Raw genomic sequence first — 20,874 nt, 5'->3', positions numbered from 1 at the left:
GAAGTCTGCACTCTGACATAGCAGTAGCATTGTTGCTACAATATTAACCTAATTACAATGACAAACATTATGATGTTAACGACTCTAGGGTTGCATCACCATATTCTCTCTAGTGCACTACGTTTATTATTTAACATTTACATTAAAGGTATTTTAACACTTTTAACACTCTTTAATGAAAATCCAGACAAGATGGAGAAACAGCAGATAGATTTGGGATGCAACCCACTCAACCACAGATCTGAACAATTATTACCGGCCAGTCTTAATGGGAGTAAATGAAATAGTTGCTCAGCGAAACTTGGTGATCAACAAACTTATTCTGACATTATAACGCATGCAGAGCTGGTGAATGGGAGTTTGAATTGGTGCTTTCTGGGCATTAAACATATACATAACGCACAGGTACTGGTTCAGGGTCAGCTAGCTCTAGGCTAAGGTTGGTGCTAACCCACTAGAATGTTCAAGTGTGAACACTCGCTTAGCCCTGGCAAAATCTCCCTTAGCTCAGGGCTAAGGAGGCTCTTAGCCCTGGGCTAAGGTGCAGTGTGAATGCGCCTAAAGTGCATTCCCTCACGTGTTGTGTCCTTTAATCACAGTGTCTTGTTTTGAGTCTTGTTTGTTGACTATATCAATTTAATTAAAGTGCACCCTGTTGATTAGGCTTTGGGAGTTTAAAAAAATACATATTCTGGTAAAATAATGTTGTTTACCCAAGCAAAGTGTTGACTGATGCAAATAATTTCATTTGACACCTCATGCGTGAAATTAATATTTTAGAGACTGGTATGGGGTAATTTGAGATTTCGAAACAATGTGGTCAACAAGGAGGTGCGGGTGGTTCTATCAACAACAGCTCCCTCTTCATTATGCAGAGTAGTCTGCCTGTTGATGAAGTGGCGGTCTCTCCGACCCCCCACAGGCTAAGGTTAATTTGATATTTAAAAAGAGAGCAGAACATCATTGATTTGACTGGTGTGGTCAATTAAATAATGATGGAAGTGAAAAGGAGATTGGGTCACAGTGGCGATTTTAGTATGTAAATCTTGGTGGGGCAAACTCAAACCATTTGTTTTAGATACATGCCAGCAAAGTCACTACACAACACTAAACAATACATTAATTGCACTATAATGGTGACAAAAAGTGCCACAAACTGTTAGGGCCTACATAAAGCTGTCCCAACAGCAGAACTTTCTTTCAGCACCATGGAGTGAATCCTTACCACCGCTACCCTGGCTATCAGCAGAGCCTTGTCTGGCAGCGAAACAGTTCATTCAGCCTCATTTACTGCCGTTTAAAAAAACCTAGCTGACATCGCTGACTTGCTTAAACAAATGGTGTTTCTACTGACAATTGAGATGTACAAACTATAAGGGAACGACGAGCTGATAAGAGGCAATCCATAATTTCGATTAAGACATTAATGAGCAAGCTAGGACGGACGTAGTCAATATACAGTTGAAGTCGGAAGTTTACATACACCTTAGCCAAATACATTTAAACTCAGTTTTTCACAATTCTTGACATTTAATCCTAGTAAAAATTACTCCCAAGGATGAACCAGACTTGTGGAGGTCTACAATTTTCTTTCTGAGGTCTTGGTTGATTTCTTTTGATTTTCCGATGATGTCAAGCAAAGAGGCACTGAGTTTGAAGGTAGGCCTTAAAATACATCCACAGGTACACCTCCAATTGACTCAAATTATAAGCTTCTAAAGCCATGACATCATTTTCTGGAATTTTCCAAGCTGTTTAAAGGCACACTTAGTTGACTGTATGTAAACTTCTTACCCACTGGAATTGTGATACAGTGAATTATAAGTGAAATAATCTGTTGGAAAAATTACTTGTGTCATGCTCAAAGGAGATGTCCTAACTGACTTGCCAAAACTATAGTTTGTTAACAAGAAATTTGTGGACTGGTTGAAAAATGAGTTTTAATGACTTCAACCTAAGTGTATGTAAACTTCTGACTTCAACTTCCGACTTCAACTGTATATATATATACACTGCTCCAAAAAATAAAGGGAACACTTAAACAACACAATGTAACTCCAAGTCAATCACACTTCTGTGAAATCAAACTGTCCACTTAGGAAGCAACACTGATTGACAATAAATTTCACATGCTGTTGTGCAAATGGAATAGACAACAGGTGGAAATTATAGGCAATTAGCAAGACACCCCCAATAAAGGAGTGGTTCTGCAGGTGGTGACCACAGACCACTTCTCAGTTCCTATGCTTCCTGGCTGATGTTTTGGTTACTTTTGAATGCTGGCGGTGCTTTCACTCTACTGGTAGCATGAGACGGAGTCTACAACCCACACAAGTGGCTCAGGTAGTGCAGCTCATCCAGGATGGCACATCAATGCGAGCTGTGGCAAGAAGGTTTGCTGTGTCTGTCAGCGTAGTGTCCAGAGCATGGAGGCGCTACCAGGAGACAGGCCAGTACATCAGGAGACGTGGAGGAGGCCGTAGGAGGGCAACAACCCAGCAGCAGGACCGCTACCTCCGCCTTTGTGCAAGGAGGAGCAGGAGAAGCACTGCCAGAGCCCTGCAAAATGACCTCCGCAGGCCACAAATGTGCATGTGTCTGCTCAAATGGTCAGAAACAGACTCCATGAGGGTGGTATGAGGGCCCGACGTCCACAGGTGGGGGTTGTGCTTACAGCCCAACACCGTGCAGGACATTTGGCATTTGCCAGAGAACACCAAGATTGGCAAATTCGCCACTGGTGCCCTGTGCTCTTCACAGATGAAAGCAGGTTCACACTGAGCACATGTGACAGACGTGACAGAGTCTGGAGACGCCATGGAGAACGTTCTGCTGCCTGCAACATCCTCCAGCATGACCGGTTTGGCGGTGGGTCAGTCATGGTGTGGGGTGGCATTTCTTTGGGGGGCCGCACAGCCCTCCATGTGCTCGCCAGAGGTAGCCTGACTGCCATTAGGTACCGAGATGAGATCCTCAGACCCCTTGTGAGACCATATGCTGGTGCGGTTGGCCCTGGGTTCCTCCTAATGCAAGACAATGCTAGACCTCATGTGGCTGGAGTGTGTCAGCAGTTCCTGCAAGAGGAAGGCATTGATGCTATGGACTGGCCCGCCTGTTCCCCAGACCTGAATCCAATTGAGCACATCTGGGACATCATGTCTCGCTCCATCCACCAATGCCACATTGCACCACAGACTGTCCAGGAGTTGGCGGATGCTTTAGTCCAGGTCTGGGAGGAGATCCCTCAGGAGACCATCCGCCACCTCATCAGGAGCATGCCCAGGCGTTGTAGGAAGGTCATACAGGCACGTGGAGGCCACACACACTACTGAGCCTCATTTTGACTTGTTTTAAGGACATTACATCAAAGTTGGATCAGCCTGTAGTGTGGTTTTCCACTTTAATTTAGAGTGTGACTCCAAATCCAGACCTCCATGGGTTGATAAATTGGATTTCAATTGATTATTTTTGTGTGATTTTGTTGTCAGCACATTCAAATATGTAAAGAAAAAAGTATTTAATAAGATTATTTCATTCATTCAGATCTAGGATGTGTTATTTTAGTGTTCCCTTTTATAAATATATATATATATATATATTTAGGTAAATAGGTGGGTTGCCACTGGTCACATAACGAATACCGAGAAGGTGAAAAACAGTGTGAATGCTCTTAAAGTGCATTTTGTGTCCTTTTGTCACAGTGAGAGGTACGCACTTTTAGCAATGATCACACAGACGCCACTGTCATTACAGTGAAGCTGACTGAGACACACACACACACATACACATAGACACACTCTATATACACACACACACACACATACACATCAAGACACACTCTATATACACACACACAGCCCCCCCACCCCCTTTACACACAGACAGATAGATGTGTTTGTTGTTTCCTCTGCCAGTCCTGTCTTTGACTTTGTCTGCTCGACCGTGGCCCGAGCTTAGCCCCTCATGCGAGACAAGGCATTAAAGAGCTTAGCGGGCTACAAACGATGGGCGATAAACTAATGACGGTGGAATGGGAAGGGACAGACAGGTGCTGCCAAGGAATATAAATTAGTTGAGTTCTGAGAGAAGGAAGTATACTTACGCTGTTTATTTCTCTCACATTTGAGTTGGCTCCGAGTTTATTTTCAGTCTCCAGGGTGTGATTAAAATTGGCTTCAAATTCAGAGCTGTGATGATCTCCCTCTCATAAACAGCTGCTGTGTTTGTGACTTCTGCCCATTAGCTCAGTGAAACACAGAATCCATGATGGATCATAACATCCCCTTCTGTAATGGAGTTTGGGGAGACTGATGTTGCTGTAGCAGGTAACATCCACACATCCTTTCTTGGTGGCACTCCATCAATTCCTAATGGGCTGTGGGGATTATTGGGTTACTGAGATGAGGTTAGAGGGGAATACACAATAGTCATCCTGTTTGTTAGAAAGGAAGCAATCTGAAGACAACTTATGTGAAAAACTGGGGAGAACATAACATTGAAAAAAAATGTAGAGCTGAGCAAGAGAGGATAAATATAACCTGGTTCCAGAATCCAGATCTGTTTGTGCTGTCATTCCATTCCCATTCCAACATTCCAACCCAGCGTTTACAAGACATCACAGACAGATCTGGAACCAGTCTAGGATCAATAGGCTTGTAGTCATAAACAATTATGATAGGCCCTCTCTATTGTTTTTCAATCAATTCATATTTGGGAAAGATTAAAGGCTTACAAATCTGCCACTATGACATTTGGTCAATTATTTCCCAATTATCCTAGCTATTCAACTGGAGGTCTCTCACCCAAACTATTTCCCTCACATACACACCTGAATTATAATCTTATGTGGCACTTTCTCCCAAACCACAACATATTCCATGTGCCCTGTAATTGTCATGTAGAACCCCATAGCCATGCTGAGGCCTAGGAATGGTAATTTGCGCTTGAGGATGTTTGCTTCATCCTGAACTCCCCCTGCAGAAAAACACCATTATTTCCAATCATACTGCGGTTACCTCCCAGTAGCGCATTTGTTTTTCGCCGTCATCTTTGTATTCATTGTGTGACCCAAACTCATTTTCACTTTCAGCATTCTTAAAATAATTGACCACGCCAGTCAAATCAATGATGTTCTGCTCTCTGTTGAAATACCAAATTAACCTTAGCCTGTGGGGTTCGGAGAGCCGTCCACTTCATCAGCAGGCAGACTACTCTGCATAATGAAGAGGGAGCTGTTGTTGATAGAACCGCCCGCGCCTCCTTGTTGACCACTTGATCAGAATGGATGACGTGAAGTGTTTTTGAAACCTCAAATTACCCCATACCAGTCTCTAAAATATGCCCTAACCGCATGAGGTGTCAAATGAAATGATTTGCATCAGTCCACACTTTGCTTGGGTAAATAACATTATTTTCCCAGAATGTGTATTTTTAAAACCCCATAAACCTCATCTACCGGGTGCACGTGATTAATTGGATTGATATCATCAACAAACAAGACTCAAAACAAGACAATATGTAACAAACTTACTAGACTTGTACTTGTGTGAATAAACACACAAAAACAATGTAATTACCGCCTGTTACATTGTATAGGCCTGTAGGCCAATGCGCTGTAACAGTAGCACTGCGGCTTAAATACTATCCAAATCAATGGGGGCGGGTAGTTTCATTCATTTCCTTTTCACCCCATAATGACCCCTCATTCTTCCCCACGGACTGGACGCTAGGGAAGCATCAAGCTTGATTGTATCATCACATAGCCTATGCTACAATAACGAGACGGCTATTCGTCCGTTTATCCTCAGAAGCAAGCCGTGCATTTGGTGAGTGAGGTAATTACGGCTACTTTCCTAAATTGAGATGCATGCAAATATAAGCAATTTCGTGAACTCTGTCTGCTACACGCAGCTCAATGCAGGTGCATCCAGTGTGCGGTGTTTTGTTAGGGAAGCCTGCTCAGTATCCATGGCCTCCAAATGTAGCAAAAGATTTTGGGAAATGAAAAATGAAATCATATTTTTTATGTTTTGAAAATATTGTCTAGTGCATAGGCAGCGGTTTCCTTATTCGGTTTTGTAGACAGTCAGAACGTTAAAAGTGAGTCTGCAAACCAACGTCCAGCCTATTCCACTGATCAGCGAGCGAAATGGACGCTGCGTAGATATAGACAAACGTGAGGATCTATGGCAATTTAGATTTTCATATTGACGGTGAGGATCCCTTCTCTGATATGAAGCTTATCAAGCACTCATCTCTTGATGGATGTTTTATGCGGGGGAAAATCGACGGATCCTGCCTGCCTTCTGGCTGTACATAGATTGCCGCAAGTGCCCGTAAACACACATCCATCACATATGCTCACACAGCGTGAGGTAGCCTAAATGTGAGTGCATGTATATCGTTGATATATTACAAGCTACATCTTGCTGGCCGGCTGGCCTGGCTGGTTGCATAGGTAGCCTACTTGTAAAACATTCTGTCCAAAGCATATTCTAGAATGTTCTGTTTTTGTTTCTTGTCTGTCCCATCAAAGTTACACAGTAACTGATTTGTTAGTCCGAGGACAAAACTTTCAGCTCGTTTGTTTTCAACCAGTGAATGACATACCGGTAGCCTGCAAGTCACATTTCAGAGCTTGTGCTCTTTGATAATGCATGTTCAGACAGTTCAACCCATTCCCTGTGTACTGGAACTCCCTATAGCCCAAAGCCACTGGTTTGAAGGAACAGTACACACAGTACACCCATTGTGCTGAATAACGTTTGAGCCAGCAACTTCACAAAGAATAGAATAGAATAGGACAAGAGCTGAGTAGAGCATGAGTATAGAATACAAACAGTAGAATATAAATGTCTTAGATTCGAATCACTGTATTTTCCCCAAGAGTCAAATAGAATGAATACAGAAAAGAGTAGAATATAGAAAACAAACAGTAGAATATAAATGTAATTGATTCGAATCACTGTATTTTCCCCAAGAGTAGAATAGAATGAATACAGAAAAGAGTAGAATATAGAAAACAAACAGTGTAAAATAGAATACAATAATGAAATAATTTTTCCCAAGGGAGCTTTAGGTGTTGCAACAGTAGCCTATAAACACATATCAGCACAATTAAAGATACAGATACCAAGAAAACGAAACAGTTTTGATGCAGTTTAGGGTTTACAGACAAAGCCATATTTGCAGATGTGTTACTGCAATGTTTATAGTTGGGCTGTAATGGCATGAGCTAAACTTCTCCTAGGTATCAATGTGGCTAATCTATAATTAGCAGCTTGCCATAATTTCTTATGGGAGGATGGACACACACACACACACACACACACACACACACACACACACACACACACACACACACACACACACACACACACACACACACACACACACACACACAGTGATATTAGCTTGAGCTAGAACTGAGAGAAGTCTCCAAAGGCTTGCAGTGGCATTCGTTGCTGTCTGCTGATTGGCAGATCAATGTGGCAGGCCTAAGTGCTCACTAACATCTCCTTTTATTTAAAGTGCTGCAAGTGTGTGTATTATGAATGATTTATGTATTTCTAGTCAAGTCCACTGGTGTGAATGATTTATTTACCTGTTGCTGTTATTGGATATGTGAGGTTAGCAGCATCTAGAAGTACTGACTCTTACACAGTGTGTGTCAGTGACTAGATCCATTCTATGCAATGCTTTGGACATAAACCTTAATGAAATGAGTTGATGAAAATGCCATAACTATACTATAAAGACAGTCTTACAGGAATAATTGACTCTTGTTAGTAGCTCAGCCCTATGATTGACAGGTCTGAGAAATGAAGAAGTGGATAGTCATGTCATATTAGATTACGCTGTCCAGTGATGCTGTCCAGTGATGCTGTCCAGTGATACTGTCATGGCGATGTGTCAATCAAAGGCCTTCAGAGGCTAGGCAGCATCTTTCTCCCTCTATTTAATTGGAATGTGTGTGTGTGTGGGTGTGTGTGTGCGTGTGTGTGTGCATGTCTCCACAAATACCTTTGTTTTGGCGGCCTGGCTTTTGTTATAACACCAACGCCTCTTCACAGGGTGTTCACAGAGTGTGAGGATAATCAATGTCCCTTGTCTGGTGTGCTATAGTTGCTAGTTATCGTGCAGAAGGGAGGAAGTAACCAACAACAGTTTGACTGACTGCTGGTGGATATGTGATTTGGGTTATTGTTCCTGCTCATGTCATGCCTTGTGTGATGTGTTATTGTCCTCAAAATGTCCCCACATTTTATGTCTTAATTTGCATTAGAATTACCGGTTAGCATTTTCTATGTTGTTAGACCGTTTCTCAGCCATTTGAAATGCTATGTGAATTGTCAAGTCCTCAGAACTCCTGGTTAGATTTTTTGTACCCTGTTTTTATAATATTCTTCAAACATTGGAGAATCTTGTGAGAACAGAAAGTCTGTGAGACCTGCTGGTTGGGGTTTCTACCCTGTTTTCAACACTGCTGACTGTTATGAGAACAGTCAAGTACTTTTCAGCCCTGTTGACTGTTATGAGAACAGTCAAGTACTTCAGATTCAGAACTGCCAGTTTAAGTTTTGTACCCTGTCTGTCCAGAGCTGTGGAGGGGAGATGTCGGCCATGTACAAAGACGACCAGGATAACTGGATGACTGTCTGCCTCAAGTACCTCCTCTTCGTCTTTAACGTCCTCTTCTGGGTGAGTAGCACTAGCCTGGTAAACTGGCCTGGTAAACTAGCTCGGTAAGCTAGCTCAGTAAGCTAACCCGATAAGATCTTTTTGTGTTGGGAAAGACCAAGTGAGTTGGCTTTACAGCACAAAACAGATCTGGGATCAGGCTGTATTAAACCTCTAGTACACAGAAACAATACTTTTCTTCCAGTGACAGGTTCATAGTTGATTTATTTAAGAGGGGACTCAGGGAGAGAGTGAATTGGGTTAACGTTCGCGAAGGCATGCATAGGGAAGAACGATATTTGACAGGTTTTACATCAAAGGAAGCTAGTTAGACTTCTTGTGTGACTTCTTGTGTTGCTCTTTCTTAGCCAAGAGAGAAGGAGAATCAGAGAGAGAGTTACAGTGAGGAAAGAGAGGGAAAGAGTTACAGAGTGAGGAAAAAGAGACACAGAGGGAGAGAAAAAACATGACAGAGAAATGGAGTGGCGGATTAAATTTAGGAGCGCTAAGAAATGGACTTGGCCCAGTGTACTGTAATATTTATGGCCTGTCGGTGTTGGACCGAGGTGCTGTGGATCAAACCTGGTCCCTGGCAGCTGGTGTACGTTTAATGTTTAATAATACAGTTAACTATTAAAGCTATGTTCTGCTGGGCCCTTGGGCCTGAAAACAGTCGTTCTCTGTCTACAAAGTAAGGGATCAGATTCAAACGGGTTCTCTTTTATATCTCTCGCTTTACATTTCACACTAACCTAACGACTTCCCTTCAAACCCCACATTGCATAACAGTAATACCTCCCACTTTCCCCAACGGCCACAGCCCCAGCCTGTCTGTTCCTCTATATTGTAACTCTGCACCCAATGATACTACATACTAATACTCCGGAGTTGCCCATTCCTTTAAACTATCACTTTTTCCCCTGGCATGGTGTTTTAGCACTATAGATGTCAGATCTGAATTTGAGCCAGTTTGCTACAGCAGGAAAATAATCGAATAATCCTGCAGCAACAGGAAATGTGAGTTATTATGTGAATAATAATTAATGGACATTTTTATAGGGGTTGATACATTTCCAGTGGAAATTACAAACATCAGAAGCCTTTTTAAACCTAAAATACGCTACAAGTTTGACATTTCCTGCATTGCTGGAAAGTTCTGCAAAAGGGTGATCAAATTTACATCCTACATCTGTAGCAGCAGTGTTTGTTGTTTGGGAGTTGGGACTTGGCGTGTAGAGGAGGAGGAAAGGGATGGGAGGCTGAATAGGCGTGACTCTCCCTGGGATTTCCTGCACGTCCGGGTGTGACATAGATGACAGAGATGGGGAAAACAGATTAAGGGCATCGCCACGTCACCCCTCTGATGTGGCCACCATTGTTTATGGAAACGAATCACTCCACTCTGGCTCTGTTTGGCTCGCTCTCCTTTTTTGTCACTCTGCTCTCTTCCTTTCTCTCTCTCTTTCTCTTTTTCTTTTTCTCTTCCTTTTTCTCTCTCTTTCTCTCTTTCTTTTTCTCTTCCTTTCTCTCTCTTTCTCTCTTTCTTTCTCTCACTGTTTTTGTGTATATCCCCTTCCTCTCTGACTCACTTTATTGACACTGCGTTCTCTCTCTCTGTCATCCTCCTCTTTGTTTTTCTATCTCTCTTTCTCCCTCTCTTTGTTTTTCTATCTCTCTTTCCCCCTCTCTTTGTCTTTGTTTGTCTTCCCTTTCCCTCTCTGACTCACTTGGTGACACGCCAACACTCTCCCCCTCCTCATTCTCTCTCCCCCCTCACACCCCTCCTGTCACCTTTCCTACTCTCTCTCCTTCTCAAATTCAATTGAATTCAATGAAATTGGCATGAAACATTTAAAGCCAAAACAAACATGTGGGAACACATGACATCAACCTGTCTCTCTCCTCAGGTTGGTGGAGCGGCGGTGATGGGCGTGGGCATCTGGACCCTGATAGACAAGAGTGACTACCTGAGCCTGCTGGCCTCCAGCACCTTCACCGTGTCCGCCTACATCCTCATCCTGGCCGGGGCCCTGGTCATGGTCACGGGCTTCCTGGGCTGCTGCGCCGTCATCAGGGAGCAGAGGAGCTGCCTGTCCACGGTGAGGGAGCCCTCCCTGGGCAGGGTGACTACTCTAGGCCCCAGGCTTTCTGGATGTCTCTGAAAGGCCCCTTGGTCTTCTGAATGTTTATGTTGATTAAAGGGATAGATTGCACACATTACAACATTAGTTAGATGCATTATATTGAAAGTAGTGTATGGCTCATAGATAACTTTCAGGATAAGATACTAACTAATGCTGTAGTTCGTGTGAGATATCTCTTTAATGGCACTGTTGGTGTTTGCATAAGAAAGGGGCTGGTTATATACTGTAGCTACAGGTGACTGGTAAAATGAGAGAACACAATGAAACAAGGAGAATGGAGCTATCTGCACTCTGTTCTCCCTAAGGGAATATTCATTTAGAACATCCGTTTAGCTTGTCCCAATTCCAACTCACCTTGGTTGCACTCATCACTTTTGGGTACATTGTATGTACTTTCCTTTACCCCAGATACCGGTTTCCTTTGAAACGTCCCTGTACCTGACGCTCCTTCCCTGCACCCCTGCTCTCACAGCTCCACTTGTGTCTTTCTCTTATGCGTGTGTGCGCGCGTGTGTGTCTGTGTGCGCGTGTGTATCTCTGTGTGTGTGTGTGTGTGTGTGTGTGTGTGTGTGTGTGTACGCTGGGAGCTGACAAATGAGCTGACAATACTGTCCTCATTGTTTTAAAGAGACAGGCCAGGCAGGAGAGGAGCAGGCCGGAGGTGGGCCACTAACTCTGCGACTGCAGCAGGATTGGTTATAGTCAGGCATTAGTAGTCATACATGAAACAAATGGAGGGGGGAGAGGGGGCTTTGGGTGGTGGAGGGCAGTGGTATAAAGTACTTAAGTAAAAATACTTTAAAGTACTACTTAAGTAGTTTTTGGGGTATCTGTACTGTACTATTTATATTTTTGACAACTTTTACTCCACTACATTCCAAAATCAAATAATGTACTTTTTACCCCATGCATTTTCCCTGACACCCAAAAGTACTTTTAAATGCTTAGCAGGACAGGAAAATGGTCCAATTCACACACGTATCAAGAGAACATCCCTGGTCATCCTACTGCCTCTGATCTGGCGGACTCTGTCACAGAAAATGTCGTACTCTTCGGCGAATATGTCGCATGGGAGAGAGAAGGACCAAGGCGCAGCGGGATTGTGGACACTCATGTTTATTACTGACAAAACATGTAAGGCATCCACTTGAAAAACAACACTAGACAGTACTCACGACATGGACAGTCTTGCAGGCTATACAAAACGCAGTGCAAAATCAATTCCCCACAACCCCAAAGAAAAACACACACACCTATATAGGACTTCCAATCAAAGGCAACTATACACACCTGCCTTCAATTGGAAGTCCCAATCACCAACACAACATTTAACAAACACAAACCACCTGCCACATCCTGACCAAGACTAAGCAATACGCCCTCTGCTGGTCAGGACGTGACAGTACCCCCCCTCAAGGTGCAGACCCCGGGATGCACCTAAAAAAAAGAAACGCAAGAAAATCCCCAATACCCCAACAAAACCAACAAACAATAACCCCTAAACAATAAGGGAGGGAAGGGAGGGTGGCTGCCGTCACCGACGGCACTGTGCTACACCCTCCCTCCCCAACCCACCTATCCTGGAGGTGGCTCAGGTGCAGGACCTGGACTTCGTTCCACCTTTGGCGTCGCCCACTTCGGTGGCGCCGCTAGCTGACGTGCCACTCGGGCTGACCCTGGCAGACGGACCACTCGGGCTGGGCCGGAGGACAGGAGGGCCACTCGGGCTGGGCCGGAGGACCGGAGGACCGGAGGGCCACTCGGGCTGGGCCGGAGGACAGGAGGGCCACTCGGGCTGGGCCGGAGGACAGGAGGGCCACTCGGGCTGATCCTGACTGATGGGCCACTCTGGCAGCCCCGAACAGGCGGGCCACTCTGGCTGATCCGGGCAGTCGGGCCACTCTGGCTGATCCGGGCAGTCGGGCCACTCTGGCTGATCCGGGCAGTCGGGCCACTCTGGCTGATCCGGGCAGTCGGGCCACTCTGGCAGTTCCGGGCAGTCGGGCCACTCTGGCAGTTCCGGGCAGTCGGGCCACTCTGGCAGTTCCGGGCAGTCGGGCCACTCTGGCAGTTCCGGGCAGTCGGGCCACTCTGGCAGTTCCGGGCAGTCGGGCCACTCTGGCAGTTCCGGGCAGTCGGGCCACTCTGGCAGTTCCGGGCAGTCGGGCCACTCTGGCAGTTCCGGGCAGTCGGGCCACTCTGGCAGTTCCGGGCAGTCGGGCCACTCTGGCAGTTCCGGGCAGTCGGGCCACTCTGGCAGCTTCTGACTAGCGGGCGGCTCTGGCGGCTCCTGACTGGCGGGCGGCTCTAGCGACTCCTGACTGGCGGGCGGCTCTGGCGACTCCTGACTGGCGGGCGGCTCTGGCGACTCCTGACTGGCGGGCGGCTCTGGCGACTCCTGACTGGCGGGCGGCTCTGGCGACTCCTGACTGGCGGGCGGCTCTGGCGACTCCTGACTGGCGGGCGGCTCTGGCGACTCCTGACTGGCGGGCGGCTCTGGCGACGTACGACTGGCGGGCAGCTCTGGCGACGTACGACTGGCGGGCAGCTCTGGCGACGTACGACTGGCGGGCAGCTCTGGCGACGTACGACTGGCGGGCAGCTCTTACGACTGGCGGGCAGCTCTGGCGACTTACGACTGGCGGGCAGCTCTGGCGACTTACGACTGGCGGGCAGCTCTGGCGACTTACGACTGGCGGGCAGCTCTGGCGACTCTTGACTGGCGGGCAGCTCTGGTGACTGTTGACTGGCACTCCAGTCTTGCCCCGTCAAACAGCGCTTGTGCCCCCCCCTAAAAAAATCTTGGGGGTGCCTCTCGGTCTCCCTTACCCGTCGTGTTCCCCAGTCCTCGCCAGACTTCTTCCGCTGCTTGGTCCTGGTTTGGTGGGGAATTCTGTCACAGAAAATGTCGTACTCTTCGGCGAATATGTCGCATGGGAGAGAGAAGGACCAAGGCGCAGCGGGATTGTGGACACTCATGTTTATTACTGACAAAACATGTAAGGCATCCACTTGAAAAACAACACTAGACAGTACTCACGACATGGACAGTCTTGCAGGCTATACAAAACGCAGTGCAAAATCAATTCCCCACAACCCCAAAGAAAAACACACACACCTATATAGGACTTCCAATCAAAGGCAACTATACACACCTGCCTTCAATTGGAAGTCCCAATCACCAACACAACATTTAACAAACACAAACCACCTGCCACATCCTGACCAAGACTAAGCAATACGCCCTCTGCTGGTCAGGACGTGACAGGACTCACTAAACACACATGCTTCATTTGTAAATTGTGTCTGAGTGTTGGAGTGTGCCCCTGGCTATCCGTAAATTTAAAAAAAACAAGAAAGATGGTGCTGTCTGGTTTGCGTAATGTAAGGAATTTGAAATGATTTATCATTTTACTTTTGATACTTAAGTACATTTGATCAATTACATTTACTTTTGATACTTAAGCATGTTTAAAACCAAATACTTTTAGACTTTTACTCAAGTAGTATTTTACTGGGTGACTTTCACTTTTACTTGACTCATTTTCTATTAAGATATCTTTACTTTTACTAAATGAGAATTGAGTACTTTTACCACCACTGGTGAAGGGTGTGTTTTGGTTGTGGGGTTAGAGTGAGTGGTTGTTTAAAGGAGAGGCTTGAGTGAAGAGTTGGTGTTCATCAGATCACTATGGCTGTGGGGTTGTATGAAAGAGAGATGTGTCTGTCACGTCCTGACCAGTATAAGGGGTTCTTTGTTATTGTAGTTTGGTCAGGGCGTGGCAGGGGTGTGTTTGTTTTGTGTTGTCGGGGGTTTTTGGGTATTCTATGTTTTGTATTTCTATGTTTTTTCTATGTTGTGTATTTCTTTGTGTTGGCCTGGTATGGCTCTCAATCAGGAACAGCTGTACATCGTTGTTGCTGATTGGGAGCCATACTTAGGTAGCCCTTTTTCCACCTGTCTTTTGTGGGAAGTTGTTTTTGCACTGCTGTGTGTGTAGCCTGCGAAACTGTTTAGCTGTTTTTAGTTTTCTTGTTTTTCCGTTGTCTTCAATAAAAGTTATTATGAGCATTCACATACCCGCTGCATTTTGGTCTACTCACTACGACGGCTGTGTGTGTGTTTGTGTAGAACACAATATAATGCAATGTTATTACCAATCAACAATGGCTGTTAGGAATTAGCTTTAGTGTGGTGTGTAATAATACACCTCCCACCTTCCTCCATCTGCCATAACCAATATTCTGGCATTACCACACACACACTGTGTTTGTTGATGATGATGATGTGTGTGCTTGTGCGTGTGGCTATGCGGCTGCATGTGTGTGTGTAGCCTGTTAGAGGGCAAGGTAAAGAGGGAATGGCTGCTTTAACTCTGTTATAGACTATGGTCTCCTAAATGAAGGCTCCTCTACAGCTGTGTGTGTGTGTGTGTGACAAACAATGGTTTTGGCATAGCTTTGTTTTTCCTCGCCTCCACGCGTCACAGCAGCGGCAGGCTGGGAATGAGCATCTGTCTCCCCGTGATAGCCTTGAGCGCCACGCTGCACGCCAAACGCTTTGTGTCCCGCCTCTACGACAGGTGTGCCTAATTAGCCCTGGTGTGTGTGTGTGTGTGTGTGTACGTGTGGGAGTGTGTGTTTGTTGCTTCATTTAGTTTTTGGTTGATTAATTGTGTGTGTGTATTTAGTGTGTGTGTTTGTGTGTGTGTGTGTGAATGTGCATGAATGTGCGTGTGTGTATAGCTCTCTAAAAAGCTCAACCACCAGTCTTGTTAGTCCATTGTTGCTTTGTGTGTATGTGTGTGTGTGTGTGTGTGTTGTGTGTGTGTGTGTGTGTGTGTGTGTGTGTGTGTGTGTGTGTGTGTGTGTGTGTGTGTGTGTGTGTGTGTGTGTGTGTGTGTGGGCGAAACATACTCACCATTTACATACTCTGCTGTTAAATCGAAATAGTGTTATATCACAATGATACAGAAGAAGATTTTACACAGCAGATAATGGTTGGTTGGAACCGCCTACCCCCAAGCCACCCCCATTTCTCATCGATTTAAATACACATATTGATATCTTCCAGACTAATTGGCTAATAAGGTGCTAATTAGGCCACTGAGACTTGTGTGATGTCCTCTCCTCTTCTCCAGTAGCATACTAATGATGGTTGCGTTTTAACAAAGTGTTTTTCTATGTGTGGTAACGATATCTATGAAACATCCACAGAAGATTCATTTATAGCACCTTAGTTATATCACCCCGTAACATAGACTTTATAAGCATTGCTCGAAAAAAATCCATACCAGCTCATAGCTCCTTTTAGGAATGTGTTGGATGGACATTGGTGGTACAATGCATTATAACACTTGATTCATTCATAATGGCTGATGATCCATATGAGTGAATATTAATGCATGTATGCCTTCAGTGCATCATTTAGAACTCATTATTGAAAGGCAGTTTAAATACCATGTGTTATTAGTATTATTATTCATTATCCAGAAGTGACTCAAAGAAAGTCTTACCCGTATTTTGTCTCCCATGAAGCCTGGATTTCAGCTCTATATCAACATAATCATACAGTAGCTAATCCCTGGATCAAAGCTTTATGATTCTGTCAATATTGCTGTTGTTTTCTGGTGTTATTGTTGCTCCACTGAACTAAGTACTGAATGTACTGGTTTGGAGGTGTTATATTGTTTTACTGAGTACTAGTTTAGAGGTGTTGCAGGGTTTTTTACTATTAGTTTGGAGGTGTTGCAGGGTTTTTTACTATTAGTTTGGAGGTGTCGCAGGGTTTTTTACTATTAGTTTAGAGGTGTTGCAGGGTTTTTTACTGAGTACAGGTCTGGAGGTGTTGCATTTTTTTTTTTACAGAGTATTAGTTTGGAGGTGTTGCAAGGTTTTTTACTATTAGTTTGGAGTGGTTGCAGGTTTTTTTACTGAGTATTAGTTTGGAGGTGTTGCAAGGTTTTTTACTGAGTATTAGTTTGGAGGTGTTGCAAGGTTTTTTACTATTAGTTTGGAGGTGTTGCAGGTTTTTTACTGAGTATTAGTTTGGAGGTGTTGCAAGGTTTTTTACTATTAGTTTGGAGGTGTTGCAGGTTTTTTACTGAGTCCTGGTTTGGAGGTGTTGCAGTTTTTTTTTTACTGAGGACTGGTTTGGAGGTTTTGCAGGGTTTTTTACTATTAGTTTGGAGGTGTTGCATAGTTTTTTACTATTAGTTTGGAGGTGTTGCATAGTTTTTTACTATTAGTTTGGAGGTGTTGCAGGTTTTTTTACTGAGTACTAGTTTGGAGGTGTTGTAGGGTTTTTTACTATTAGTTTGGAGGTGTTGCAGGTTTTTTACTGAGTCCTGGTTTGGAGGTGTTGCAGTTTTTTTTACTGAGTATTAGTTTGGAGGTGTTGCAGGATTCTTTACTGAGTATTAGTTTGGAGGTGTTGCAGTGTTTTTTACTATTAGTTTGGAGGTGTTGCAGTGTTTTTTACTATTAGTTTGGAGGTGTTGCATAGTTTTTTACTATTAGTTTGGAGGTGTTGCAGGTTTTTTTACTGAGTATTAGTTTGGAGGTGATGCAGGGTTTTTTACTGAGTATTAGTTTGGAGGTGTTGCAGGTTTTTTTTACTGAGTATTAGTTTGGAGGTGTTGCAGTGTTTTTTTACTATTAGTTTGGAGGTGTTGCATAGTTTTTTACTATTAGTTTGGAGGTGTTGCTGTTTTTTTTATACTGAGGACTGGTTTGGAGGTTTTGCAGGCTTTGTTGTGTTCTGTTCATTGTTGTTCCCTCAGGAGATAGAGGTGTTTTATGTCTCTCTTAGTTCTCAGTACATTTAGCTGTCTGCAGCGGAAATCAAAACCTCTCGCTTTTCTTTTTCTCTCTCGCTCTCTCTCTCTCTCTCTCTCTCTCTCTCTCTCTCTCTCAAATATTAAACGTATCCCCCTCCCTCTACACTCTGTTCTCTCCCTATTCCCCCTTCTCTTTCTCTGCTAGGAGAAATTTGACAGACATCTCACACCCCTAATTCATTTCTCCTCATTCTGCACAGTCTGTCACATTGCTCTCTATTCCTCTGGTCTTTTTTCATTCTCTCTGTCAGCTTTGGGAATGCAGGTGCGTGACAATACAAAGACACTTGATGGAACGTTTTATATCTGCATTGTCACAATAACTGAGTGATTTTTGGTAGGAGTCTAAGAGTGAGTGTTGGTTAAGATGTTAAGTGAGACTGTTCTAAACAGAGACATGCAGTTAATGCAGCATTATGTCTTATATTCAAGAGAGAGTTTTGCCTGTAAGTGTTGAACTGAACTGTGTTAAGACTGATCTCTCTCTCTCTGTCTGTCTCTCTCTCTCTGTCTCTCCAGTATTTCTGCTGTCTGTTGTTGATCTTTCTCATAGAGCTGGTGGCAGGAGTCCTGGCCTACGTGTATTACCAGAGGGTGAGTGACTACTTCTCCACCTTCATCTTTTATCCTCTTGTGTACCCATCCCTCCCTTCCTCCCTCTTCCCCCCCCACGTATTTGTTTTATTTTTAAATACTGATCTATTCATTGAGTCTGGAGTGCAGTTCTGGGACTGCATCTCCATTGCATTTGAGCAGCCATGTGTGTGCGTGTGCATGCTTACCTGGTGTGTGTATGATACCTGTGTAAAGACCATGTATCTGGAGCCCTGATCTCCAGACTGACCTCAACCCCGAACCCTGATCTCCAGACTGACCTCAACCCCGAACCCTGATCTCCAGACTGACCTCAACCCTGAGCCCTGATCTCCAGACTGACCTCAATCCTGAGCCCTGATCTCCAGACTGACCTCAACCCTGAACCCTGATCTCCAGACAGAACTCAACCCTGAGCCCTGATCTCCAGACAGAGCTCAACCCTGAACCCTAAGATCATCCTAATCTCACACATCTGTCTGTCTTTCAGTATAATCAGAAGTAAATGGTAGACTCAATATCCTGGTGAGGGGAGATCTTATTCACTGGAGTTGAGTTGAGTTTCAGATAAATCTAAACATAAAGTCTCACACAAGCAAGGCAACCCCACTTCACTCTCCTCTTTTACTCTAACTGAGGTGTTCTCTCTCTCTCTCTCTCTCTCTCTCTCTCTCTCTCTCTCCTTGTCTACCCCCTTCCTCGCTGTCCCTCTGTCCATCTCCCCTCTGTCGTGTCTTTGGCATCATTAAACCGAAGACTTATTTTTAGCAAATAAATTCTTTGTAATTATTATGTGATTAAACTAACTTAATCATGTAAATGTAATTAACTAGGAAGTCGGGGAACCAAGAAAAATATTCAGATTACAAAGTTATAATTTTCCTAATATAACTTTCCGATATTTTAATATCTGATCAATTAGTCTTCTAATTAATGAATTATTCTTTACCTCACGTTAGTCTCATTCCAAACTTCATAAATTGTTGGTTATCTGCACGAACCCAGTCTTCACTATGAATCATCCATACATCAATTGTCTTAAATAATTTATTTACTAACTAAATAATCACAGAAATGACTAAACAAACAAACAGTAGATATAGTTATAAGGAAATGATAGCGGAGTTTCCCTAGAGGGATAAACCGGTATCGCGGCTTGGTAGACAAAGGGACTGAAAAGGGCACGAAAGATAAAAGACACTACAAAGTTGATAATTATAACAATTTAAATGCTAATCCTTTGCACATGAATGCTCACTCATTCGGGAATAATTGCAATCAATATATATATTTACGCTCAGTGTGACATCGCGATCTCTGTTGGAAAGTTTGTTTCTGTTCGAGAGTTTGTCTGCTCTCTCTCTGCCGTGGTTAGAATGGATAGATCAGAGTAACATTCAGCAATGTTGTTGTAGAATAGATGTTTCGGTGGTTGTCGGTCCTCGCATTCACAGGTATATAATTTCTAGCTGCAGACTAGTAATTAGTATCAAAGAGTAGCTCTTATTCTGTCGGATCAATAGTCTCAGAATTTAACCACGTGGTATGGTTAAAAGATTCAGCAATCTACTCAAACCTTAACTTCCTCTGTGATGAGGTACTGGTCTCGACTCAAACCTTAGCCCTCTCGGTTATCGAGGTAAGCTGGTCTGCAGAGGATTCTCCAGGTGGGGGCTATATTCAGAAGAGCAGAAAAAGGCTGTCCCATGATGCCAGATTAATGTCTGTGCTCATGGTTAACTTTAAAGGAAATTCAGTTCCCTTTCATTAAACAGTTTAAAATCACATTACATAATTTCACAAATAGTTTCGTCTTTACTCATTTATTTTATACAACAATTAGATGCAAGTCTCATAACTGAGACTCTTGTATAAACAGAGTTATGTTAATGTGGCTGTATTGTCTCTCATGAGTTTCACAAACATTAAACGAAATGGACCAGTCGTATCTGGATTCTTCCCCGACCGTGTACACCTTCTCCAAAACATGTACATTGTTCAGCTCTCAAGTTCTATGCTGGAGAAGAGGTTCCTTTGTCCTCCTGTGAAACGTTCTCTCTCTCTATACTGTCTGGCCATGAGGAAGAGAGTCCACAAAGGAATTTACGACCTGAGATAACAGCAGCCTGGGTGTAGGTGAGAGAGAGAGAGGGGGAAGGCACGCTATACCCAAAGAGGGATACGTTATGACACTTCCCTCTCTGTTTCCCTCCCTACCTCTCCCCCTTCCTTCCTTCCTTCCTTCCTTCCTTCCTTCCTTCCTTCCTTCCTTCCTTCCTTCCTTCCTTCCTTCCTTCCTTCCTTCCTTCCTTCCTTCCTTCCTTCCTTCCTTCCTCCTCCCTACCTCTCCCCCCTCCCTCCCTCCCTCCCTCCCTCCCTCCCTCCCTCCCTACCTCCCTCCCTCCCCTAGCTCAGTGAGGAGCTGAAGCAGCACCTGAATGAGACCATGACAGAGAACTACGCCCAGCCAGGGAAAGAGGCCATCACCCTGGCCGTGGACAGACTACAGCAGGACGTAAGGACTCAATCTCCCATTAGCCTTTGCTTAGTTTTTCTTGAAGGGACAGGAGCGCCAGTGGTAAAGCTGGTTCACATTAGTTATGGCACATAGTTGTTAC

General features: G+C 44.3%; 1 protein-coding gene across 3 annotated transcripts in view; it reads left to right on the top strand.

Annotated features, from left to right (window-relative positions):
* Window positions 1-5,705: 5,705 nt before the first annotated feature.
* LOC106609629 (tetraspanin-11) overlaps window positions 5,706-20,874 on the top strand; it is a 30,472-nt gene continuing 15,303 nt past the window's right edge. For 2 of the 3 annotated variants that reach the window (XM_045722245.1, XM_045722243.1), the window contains exons 1-5: window positions 5,719-5,825; window positions 8,599-8,700; window positions 10,587-10,778; window positions 18,182-18,256; window positions 20,667-20,771. In XM_045722245.1, the coding sequence (XP_045578201.1) occupies window positions 8,614-8,700; window positions 10,587-10,778; window positions 18,182-18,256; window positions 20,667-20,771 (459 nt within the window). In that variant the 5' untranslated portion in view covers window positions 5,719-5,825; window positions 8,599-8,613. Of the gene's footprint in view, window positions 5,835-8,598; window positions 8,701-10,586; window positions 10,779-18,181; window positions 18,257-20,666; window positions 20,772-20,874 lie in introns of all 3 variants that reach the window. The other variant, XM_045722244.1, reaches the window with a different exon arrangement.

The sequence above is a fragment of the Salmo salar genome, chromosome ssa07 (genome assembly GCF_905237065.1).
Source record: "Salmo salar chromosome ssa07, Ssal_v3.1, whole genome shotgun sequence".
In the NCBI taxonomy this organism is placed as follows: Eukaryota; Metazoa; Chordata; class Actinopteri; order Salmoniformes; family Salmonidae; genus Salmo; species Salmo salar.
The sequence above is the reverse complement of the archived record's forward strand: the minus strand, read 5'-3'. Positions and strand labels throughout refer to the sequence as shown.